At 57.6% G+C, this 10,370-nt stretch overlaps 1 protein-coding gene across 1 annotated transcript; it reads right to left on the bottom strand.

The window, feature by feature from the left end:
• On the bottom strand, positions 1 to 7,465 carry LOC139587116 (kallikrein-6-like). The gene is made up of 5 exons (XM_071420992.1): positions 7,293 to 7,465; positions 4,599 to 4,764; positions 1,425 to 1,678; positions 672 to 811; positions 1 to 208 (listed from the first exon to the last, which is right to left on the bottom strand). Exons 1-5 carry the CDS (start codon positions 7,327 to 7,329, stop codon positions 47 to 49), a joined length of 759 nt encoding a protein of 252 aa, XP_071277093.1. The 5' UTR covers positions 7,330 to 7,465; the 3' UTR covers positions 1 to 46.
• Between the last annotated feature and the right edge of the window lie 2,905 nt (positions 7,466 to 10,370).

The following is a 10,370-nucleotide window of genomic DNA, read 5'->3' on the forward strand; positions in this document are numbered from 1 at the left end:
TGTCCCCAGGTGCCCCCCAGGTGCCCCCCAGGTGCGCCCAGGTGCGTCAGTCGCCGCCGTTGGCGCGGATGGTGCGGCGGATCCAGGCGGTGAAGGCGCAGACCCGGCTGTACACACCTGGCTTGCCCTGCTGGCCGCACACCTGCAGCCCCCAGGAGACCACGCCCTGCAGGTACCCATCGCACACCAGCGGGCCCCCGGAGTCACCCTGGGACAGGTGGGACACAGGTGTGACAGGTGAGACACAGGTGGGACACAGGTGGGACACAGGTGAGACACAGGTGAGACACAGGTGGGACACAGGTGAGACACAGGTGGGACACAGGTGAGACACAGGTGAGACAGGTGAGACACAGGTGGGACACGGGTGGGACACAGGTGGGACACAGGTGGGACACAGGTGGGACAGGTGGGACAGGTGGGACAGGTGAGACAGGTGAGTCCCCCAGGTGTTTCTCATCCATTTCCCCCATCCAGGTGTGTCCCACCCATTCCCCCATACAGGTGAGTCCCCCCAGGTGTCCCCCATTCCCATTCTCCCCATACAGGTGAGTCCCAGCCCCATTCCCATTCTCCCCATCCAGTGAGTCCCCCCAGGTGTTCCCCAGGTGTGTCCCACTCCCATCCCTCCCATCCAGGTGTGCCCCCCCCACACCTGCCCGCCCGCACACCTGGCAGGAGTCGGTGCTGTCCCCGGCGCGGCCGCCGGCGCAAAGCATGTTGGGAGTGATGGCACCTGGGTACAGGTGAGCGCAGGCGGCGTTGGACCAGGTGAACACCTCCCCGCACTGCAGCACGTCCGGGAACGCACCTGGACAGGTGGGGACAGGTGGGGACAGGTGGGGACAGGTGGGGACAGGTGGGGATGGATGGGACAGGTGAGGACAGGTGTGACACAGGTGGGGATGGATGGGACAGGTGGGGACAGGTGTGACACAGGTGGGGATGGATGGGACAGGTGAGGACAGGTGAGTCCCCAGGTGTGTGTCCCCCAATCCCTCACCTGTCCCCCAGGTGTGTCCCACCCTCACCTGTCCCCCCCCATCCCTCACCTGTCCCCCAGGTGTGTCCCCCCCCCTCACCCTCACCTGTCCCCCAGGTGTGTCCCCCCTCACCCTCACCTGTCCCCCAGGTGTGTCCCCCCCCATCCCTCACCTGTCCCCCAGGTGTGTCCCCCGCTCACCCTCACCTGTCCCCCCCTCACCCTCACCTGTCCCCCAGGTGTTTCCCCCCCCCACCCTCACCTGTCCCCCAGGTGTGTCCCCCCCTCACCCTCACCTGTCCCCCAGGTGTGTCCCCCCCTCACCCTCACCTGTCCCCCAGGTGTGTCCCCCCCCCATCCCTCACCTGTCCCCCCCTCACCCTCACCTGTCCCCCAGGTGTGTCCCCCCCTCACCCTCACCTGTCCCCCAGGTGTGCCTCACCTTGCGGGCTGCGGGTGCTGCCCCAGCCGCTCACCACGCACCTGTCCCCTACCTGGGGGCACCTGCGGGGCAGCGGCGCGGGGCGCACGCGCGGGCTCAGCTGGGCGGGGCCGCTGAGGCGCAGCAGCATGACGTCACTGTCATGGCGGCCGGGCAGGTAGCGCGGGTGCACGAAGGCGCGCGCCCAGGTGAGGCATTGCTCCGCCCCGTCCCGCTCCTTGAGGCTGTGCTCGCCCAGCAGCACGCGCAGGGGGCTGGGGATGGACAGGTGGGCACAGGTGAGTGCACCTGGGGCAGGTGAGTGCACCTGGGGGTAGGTGAATACACCTGGGGCAGGTAAATGGGGTTTGTAATGGGAGAGGTGAGCACAGGTAAATACACCTGGGGTAGGTGAATACACCTGGGGATAGGTAAAGGTGAGCACAGGTGAATACACCTGGGGATAGGTGAGTACACCTGGGGTAGGTGAATACACCTGGGGATAGGTAAAGGTGAGCACAGGTGAATACACCTGGGGATAGGTGAGTGCACCTGGGGTAGGTGAATACACCTGGGGCAGGTGAGTACACCTGGGATAGGTGAGTACACCTGGGGCAGTTAAAGGTGAGCACAGGTGAATACACCTGGGGATAGTGAATACACCTGGGGCAGGTAAATGGGGTTTGTAATGGGAGAGGTGAGCACAGGTGAATACACCCGGGACAGGTAAAGGTGAGCACAGGTGAATACACCTGGGGATAGCTGAATACACCTGGGATAGGTGAGTACACCTGGGGCAGGTGAATGGGGTTTGTAATGGGACAGGTGAGGGACAGGTGAGCCCAGGTGAGGCATTGCTCCGCCCCGTCCCGCTCCTTGAGGCTGTGCTCGCCCAGCAGCACGCGCAGGGGGCTGGGGATGGACAGGTGAGCACAGGTGAGTGCACCTGGGGACAGGTGAGTACACCTGGGGATAGGTGAGTGCACCTGGGGATAGGTGAATACACCTGGGGCAGGTGAGTGCACCTGGGGTAGGTGAATACACCTGGGATAGGTGAATGCACCTGGGGCAGGTGAATACACCTGGGATAGGTGAATGCACCTGGGGCAGGTGAATACACCTGGGATAGGTGAGTACACCTGGGGCAGGTGAGTACACCTGGGATAGGTGAGTGCACCTGGGACAGGTACAGGTGAGTACACCTGGGGCAGGTGAATACACCTGGGATAGGTGAATGCACCTGGGGCAGGTGAATACACCTGGGGATAGGTGAGTGCACCTGGGGGTAGGTGAGTGCACCTGGGGCAGGTAAAGGTGAGCACAGGTGAATACACCTGGGGGTAGGTGAATACACCTGGGGCAGGTAAATACACCTGGGATAAGTGAATACACCTGGGGCAGGTAAAGGTGAGCACAGGTGAATACACCTGGGAGAGGTGAATACACCTGGGATAGGTGAGTACACCTGGGAGTAGGTGAATACACCTGGGGCAGGTAAAGGTGAGCACAGGTGAATACACCTGGGGATAGGTGAGTGCACCTGGGATAGGTGAATGGGGTTTGTAATGGGAGAGGTGAGCACAGGTAAATACACCTGGGACAGGTAAAGGTGGGGACACAGGTAAATACACCTGGGGCAGGTAAATACACCTGGGGCAGGTGAATACACCTGGGAGAGGTGAATGGGGTTTGTAATGGGACAGGTGACCACAGGTGAATACACCTGGGGCAGGTAAAGGTGGGGACAGGTGAGTGCACCTGGGATAGGTGAGTACACCTGGGGATAGGTGAATACACCTGGGGATAGGTGAATACACCTGGGGTAGGTGAATACACCTGGGAGAGGTAAAGGTGAGCACAGGTGAGCACAGGTGTGGTTTTATCCCCTTCAGGTGTATCCCCAGGTGTGCTCAGGTGTGTTTCCATCCCCCTCAGGTGTATCCCAGCTGTCCCAGGTGTCCCCAGCCGTGCCCAGGTGTGTTTCCATCCCCCCCAGCCATGTCCCCAGCTGTGCCCAGCTGTGCCCAGGTGTGTTTCCATCCCACTCAGGTGTATCCCAGCTGTCCCCAGCTGTCCCCAGCCATGTCCCCAGGTGTCCCAGGTGTGTCCCCAGGTGTGTTTCCATCCCCAGGTGTCCCCAGCCATCCCCAGCCATGTCCCCAGGTGTGTCCCCAGGTGTGTTTCCATCCCCAGCCGTGTCCCCAGCCATGTCCCCAGGTGTGTCCCCAGGTGTGTCCCCAGGTGTGTTTCCATCCCCAGCCGTGTCCCCAGGTGTGTCCCCAGCTGTCCCCAGCCATGTCCCCAGGTGTCCCAGGTGTGTTTCCATCCCCAGCCATCCCCAGGTGTGTCCCCAGGTGTGTTTCCATCCCCAGCCGTGTCCCCAGCCGTTCCCAGCCATCCCCAGCCATCCCCAGCCGTGTCCCAGGTGTGTCCCCAGCCATCCCCAGGTGTGTCCCCAGGTGTGTTTCTATCCCGAGCCGTGTCCCCAGGTGTCCTCAGCCACCCCCAGCCATCCCCAGGTGTCTCCCAGCCGTCCCCAGCCGTCCCTGGTGTCCCAGGTCTGCCCAGGTCTGCCCAGGTGTGTCCCCAGCCGTGTCCCCATGTGTCCCCAGGTGTGTCCCAGCCGTGTCCCAGCCGTGTCCCCAGGTGTGTTTCCATCCTCAGCCGTGTCCCCAGCCATGTCCCCAGGTGTGTTTCTATCCCCCTCAGGTGTATCCCAACTGTCCCATGTGTCCCCAGCCGTGTCCCCAGCCATCCCCAGCCGTTCCCATGTGTCCCCAGGTGTCCCAGGTGTGTTTCCATCCCCAGCCGTGTCCCCAGGTGTGTCCCCAGGTGTCCCCAGGTGTGTCCCCAGGTGTCCCCCCAGATGTCCCCAGCCGTGTCCCAGCCGTGTCCCAGCCGTGTCCCCAGGTGTGTTTCCATCCCCAGCCGTGTCCCAGCCATCCCCAGGTGTCCCCATGTGTCCCCAGGTGTCCCCAGGTGTGTCCCAGCCATGTCCCCAGGTGTCCCCAGGTGTCCCCAGGTGTGTCCCCAGGTGTCCCCAGGTGTGTCCCCAGCCATCCCCAGGTGTCCCCAGGTGTGTCCCAGCCATGTCCCCAGGTGTCCCCATGTGTCCCCAGCCATGTCCCCAGGTGTCCCCATGTGTCCCCAGCCGTTTCCCCATGTGTCCCCAGGTGTGTCCCCAGGTGCGCTCACCTGTCCGTGTGGCAGTGGGCGGCGGTCAGGACCCACCTGCGGCCGATCAGGACCCCCCCGCAGTGGATGGCGCCCCCCGGCTGCAGCAGCAGCGCCTGGTACGGGTGGCGCCGCCGCTCGCACCTGGCCCCGCCCACGATGCGGTTCTCGTCCGCCCCCGCGGCCGCTGCCGACCAGTATAAACCAGTATAAACCAGTTAGGACCAGTATAAACCAGTAAAAACCAGTTAGAACCAGTATAAACCAGTTAGAACCAGTTAGAACCGGTACGGACCAGTATAAACCAGTATAAACCAGTGTGGACCAGTACAAACCAGTATGGACCAGTACAAACCAGTTAGGACCAGTACAGACCAGTATAAACCAGTACAAACCAGTTAGGACCAGTTAGGACCAGTTAGAACCAGTACAAACCAGTATAAACCAGTATGGACCAGTTAGGACCAGTAGAAACCAGTTAGAACCGGTACGGACCAGTTAGAATCAGTACGGACCAGTTAGAACCAGTAAAAACCAGTTAGGACCAGTATGGACCAGTATAAACCAGTTAGAACCGGTACGGACCAGTAGAAACCAGTTAGAAGCAGTAAAAACCAGTTAGGACCAGTAAAAACCCGTTAGAACCAGTACGGACCAGTTAGAACTGGTGAGGACAGGTAGGGACCAGTTAGAACCAGTACGGACCAGTTAGAACCAGTAAAAAACAGTTAGAACCAATAAAAACCAGTTAGGACCAGTACGGACCAGTATAAACCAGTAGAAATTGGTAGAGACCAGTTTGGAGCGGTCATATCCCAGTACCCCCAGTTCTCGTCCGCCCCCCGCGGCCGCTGCCGACCAGCACGGACCAGTATGGACCAGTATGGACCAGTACGGACCAGTATAAACCAATAGAAATCGGTAGAAACCAGTCTGGACCAGTTTGGACCAGTGGTCTCCCAGTTCATCCCAGTTCATCCCAGTTCATCCCAAAGGGTCTCCCCAGTTCTCGTCCGCCCCCGCGGCCACTGCCAACCAGTATAAACCAGTTAGGACCAGTATCAACCAGTTAGAACCAGTACGAACCAGTTAGAACCAGTAAAAACCAGTTAGGACCAGTACAGACCAGTTAGAACCAGTAAAGACCAGTAGAAACCAGTTAAAACCAGTACGAACCAATCTGGACCAGTATAAACCAGTATGGACCAGTGTAGACTGGTGGTCTCCCAGTCCCTCCCAGTTCCCTCCCAGTTCATCCCAGTCCCTCCCAGTCCATCCCAGTTCCCTCCCAGTTCATCCCAGTCCCTCCCAGTCCCTCCCAGTTCCCTCCCAGTTCATCCCAGTCCCTCCCAGTCCATCCCAGTCCATCCCAGTTCATCCCAGTCCCTCCCAGTTCATCCCAGTTCCCTCCCAGTTCATCCCAGTCCCTCCCAGTTCAGCCCAGTTCATCCCAGTTCCCTCCCAGTTCATCCCAGTTCATCCCAGTTCCTCCCCAGTCCATCCCAGTTCATCCCAGTCCCTCCCAGTCCATCCCAGTTCATCCCAGTTCATCCCAGTCCCTCCCAGTCCATCCCAGTTCATCCCAGTTCATCCCAGTTCCTCCCCAGTCCATCCCAGTTCATCCCAGTCCCTCCCAGTCCATCCCAGTTCATCCCAGTCCCTCCCAGTTCATCCCAGTTCCCTCCCAGTTCATCCCAGTCCCTCCCAGTTCAGCCCAGTTCATCCCAGTTCCCTCCCAGTTCATCCCAGTTCATCCCAGTCCCTCCCAGTCCATCCCAGTTTACTCCCAGTTCATCCCAGTTTATCCCAGTTCCTCCCAGTTCATCCCAGTTTATCCCAGTTCCCTCCCAGTTCATCCCAGTTCATCCCAGTTTGCTCCCAGTGCCCTCCCACTTCCCACCCACTCCCTCCCAGTTCATCCCAGTCCCTCCCAGTGCCCCCAGTTCACCTCCCAGTACAAACCAGTTCACCCAGTCGATGCCTCCCACTCATCCCAGTCCCTCCCAGTTCCTCCCAGTCCCTCCCAGTTCCCTCCCAGTGTCCCCAGTTCACCCCTGGCTCCATCCCAGTATGGCCCAGTTCATCCCAGTTCACCCCAGTGCTCCCAGTTCCTCCCAGTTCATCCCAGTTCCTCCCAGTTCATTCCCAGTTCATTCCCAGTGCTCCCAGTTCATCCCAGTTCCTCCCAGTTCATTCCCAGTTCCTCCCAGTTCATCCCAGTCCATCCCAGTTCATCCCCAGTTCATTCCCAGTGCTCCCAGTTCACTCCCAGTCCCCCCCAGTCTCTCCCAGTCCCCCCCAGTCCAAACCAGTCCAAACCAGTATAAACCAGTGGCCAGCAGCCCCCTCCCAGTGCCCCCCAGTACAAACCAGTATAAACCAGTCCAAACCAGTACAAACCAGTACAAACCAGTGACCAGCAGCAGCAATGGCAGCGCCCTCCCAGTGCCCCCCGGTCCCTCCCAGTATAAACCAGTATAAACCAGTGCCCCCCAGTCCCTGCCAGTCCCTCCCAGTCCAAACCAGTATAAACCAGTACAAACCAGTACAAACCAGTGCCCCCCGGTCCCTCCCAGTACAAACCAGTACAAACCAGTGGCCAGCAGCCCCCTCCCAGTGCCCCCCAGTCCCTCCCAGTTTGCTCCCAGCGCCCCCCAGTCCCTCCCAGTCCAAACCAGTATAAACCAGTATAAACCAGTATAAACCAGTACGAACCAGTGGCCAGCAGCAGCAGCGGCAGCAGCCGCTCCATCGGGAGGAGGAGGAGGGCGAGGAAGGAGCCGAGGCCTTTAAATCCCAGTTCAGACCAGTTCAAACCAGTTCAGCCCAGTGCCCAGCCCAGCTCCCCTCCCAGTTCAGCCCAGTCCCTCCCAGTTCAGCCCAGTTCATCCCAGTCCCTCCCAGTCCATCCCAGTCCCTCCCAGTTCATCCCAGTTCATCCCAGTCCCTCCCAGTTCAGCCCAGTCCCCTCCCAGTTCAGCCCAGTTCATCCCAGTCCCTCCCAGTTCAGCCCAGTTCAGCCCAGTCCCTCCCAGTTCAGCCCAGTCCCTCCCAGTTTCCCCTTCTGGGGCCTCCCAGTTCATCCCAGTCCTTCCCAGTCTCTCCCAGTCCCTCCCAGTTCAGCCCAGTTCACTCCCAGTCCATCCCAGTCCCTCCCAGTTCAGCCCAGTTCACTCCCAGTCCATCCCAGTCCCTCCCAGTTCAGCCCAGTTCACTCCCAGTCCCTCCCAGTTCAGCCCAGTTCAACCCAGTGCTCTTAAGTGGCTTTTCCAGTCCCTCCCAGTCCCTCCCAGTTCATCCCAGTCCCTCCCAGTTTCCCCTTCTGGGGCCTCCCAGTTCATCCCAGTCCCTCCCAGTTCATCCCAGTCCCTCCCAGTTCAGCCCAGTTCATCCCAGTGCTCTTAAGTGGCTTTTCCAGTTCCTCCCAGTCCCTCCCAGTCCCTCCCAGTGCCCATCCCAGTTTAGCCCAGAGCCTTTTCCAGTTCCTCCCAGTCCCTCCCAGTATAAACCAGTAACCCCAAATCCCCTTTTTACCCATCCCAGTTCCCCCCCAATCCCTCCCAGTTTATCCCAGTAACCCCAACCCCCAAACCAGTATAAACCAGTAAACTCCAGTCCCTCCCAGTTCCCTCCCAGTTCATCCCAGTTCAATCCCAGTTCATCCCAGTTCCCTCCCAGTTCAGCCCAGTTTGAGTCCCGATGTCATCCCAGTAACTCCCAGTTCCCTCCCAGTTTATCCCAGTCCCTCCCAGTTTATCCCAGTCCCTCCCAGTTAATTTCCCCCATTTTTATTTTATTTTTATTTTATTTTTATTTTATTTTTAAAAATTTTTAATTCTTATTTTTATTTTATTTTTATTTTTTAATTTTTATTTTATTTTTATTTTATTTTATTTTAATTTTTTAATTTTATTTTATTTTATTTTATTTTTATTTCTATTCATTCTCCGTTAATGCTGCTCTGCCCCCGCCCCTCGCGTGGGCGGAGCCTCTGATGCCCAAAGGGGCGGGGCCTCCCCGTCGCCGCCGCCTCTGATTGGTCCCTGCTCTGCTGCTGGGCGGGGCCTCCCTGGGGGCTCATCAATCCGCCGGGAAGCCCCGCCCCTTCCACCCGATTGGCTGCGGATGCGGAAGTGGGCGGGGCTTCTGCGGCGGCGCCTGCAAAGGGAGCGGGGCCAAAATTGGGGATTTTTTTTCCGGCCGGGAGCCCCAAAATTGGGGAATTTTGGGCTCTTGGGGCCCCAAAATCCACCCGGGACCCCCCAGAATTTGGGGAATTCCCACCCAGGACCCCCAAAAAACTCCCCAGGACCCCAAAATTTGGGAATTTCCCCTCAAAATTTGGAAATTTTCACTCAGGACCCCCCCCACAAAATCCCCCCCCCCCAGGGACCCCAAAGTTTTGGAATTTTCCCCCAGGATCCCCCAAAATTTGGGAATTTCCCACCCAGGACCCCCCAAAATCCGGGAATTTGCCCCCAAAATTTGGGAATTCCCACCCAAGACCCCCCAAAAAACCCCTCAGGATCCCAAAATCTGGGAATTTTCCCCCTCAAATTTGGGAATTTCCCCCCCAGGACCCCCCCAAAAATCTCCCCCCAGGGCCCCCAAAGTTTTGGAATTCTCCCCCCAGGAACCCCCAAAATTCGGGAATTTCCCCTCAAAATTTGGGAATTTCCCCCCCCAGAGACCCCAAAATTTGGGGAATTTTCCCCCCAAATTTGGGAATTCCCACCCAAGACCCCCCCAAATCCCCCCAGGACCCCAAAATTTGGGAATTTCCCCCTCCCAAAATTTGGGAATTTCCCACCCAGGACCCCCCAAAATTTGGGAATTTCCCCCCTTCCCCCCCCCCCCAGAGACCCCAAAATTCGGGGAATTTTCCCCCGAAATTTGGGAATTCCCACCCAGGAACCCCCAAAATTTGGGAATTTCCCCCCCAAAATTTGGGAATTCCCACCCAGGACCCCCCAAAAACCCCTCAGGGACCCCAAAATTTGGGCATTTTCCCCCCAAAATTTGGGCATTTTCCCCCCAAAATTTGGGAATTTTGCCCCTTAAAATTTGGGCATTTTCCCCCCAAAATTTGGGAATTTTCCCCCTCAAATTTGGGCATTTTCCCCCTCAAATTTGGGAATTTTCCCCCCAAAATTTGGGGCATTTTCCCCCTCAAAATTTGGGAATTTTCCCCCTCAAAATTGGGCATTTTCCCCCCAAAATTTGAGAATTTTCCCCCCAAAATTTGGGAATTTCCCCCCCAGGACCCCCCAGGACCCCCCCAAATTTGGGGCTCACCGTGGGGGGGGTCCTGGGGGGATTTTGGGGGGTCCTGGGGGGGTCTCGAGGCTTTTCCCCTCAGGATGTCGATCACCTGACGGGGGAGGGGCGGAGACACCAAAATCCACAAAATTCAACCCAAAATCCGACCCAAAATCCCCCAAAAATCCCCCCCCCCCAAAATCTGACCCAAAATTCCCCAAATTTAACCGAAATTACAAAAAATTTAACCCAAAATTTGACCCCAAATCCTCAAAATTTGAACCCCAAAACCTCCCAAAGCCGACAAATTTAACCCAGGATCTGACCCAAAATCCCCAAAATTTGACCCAAAATCCTGAAAATCTAATCCAACCCCAAATCCCCCAAAATCCTCAAAATTTAAACCAAAAGCACCAAAATCTTCAACATTTAACCCAAAACCGAAAAAAAATCCTCAAAATTTAACCCAAATCCTGAAAATCCCCCAAAATTTAACCTAAAATCCACCAAATTTAACCCAAAACCCAACCCCAA

The sequence above is a fragment of the Agelaius tricolor genome, unplaced genomic scaffold, assembly GCF_023055355.1.
Source record: "Agelaius tricolor isolate 1412-34295 unplaced genomic scaffold, bAgeTri1.0.p SCAF_181, whole genome shotgun sequence".
In the NCBI taxonomy this organism is placed as follows: domain Eukaryota; kingdom Metazoa; phylum Chordata; class Aves; order Passeriformes; family Icteridae; genus Agelaius; species Agelaius tricolor.

Excerpts from the sequence above, each read along its gene's own strand:
- LOC139587116 (XM_071420992.1), bottom strand. The coding sequence starts at position 7,329 with ATGGAGCGGCTGCTGCCGCTGCTGCTGCTGGCCACTG. Across the intron at positions 4,765-7,292 it reads GCTGCTGCTGCTGGCCACTG|CGGCCGCGGGGGCGGACGAG; the intron begins GTTCGTACTGGT and ends ACTGGTCGGCAG. Across the intron at positions 209-671 it reads ACAGCACCGACTCCTGCCAG|GGTGACTCCGGGGGCCCGCT; the intron begins GTGTGCGGGCGG and ends CACCTGTCCCAG.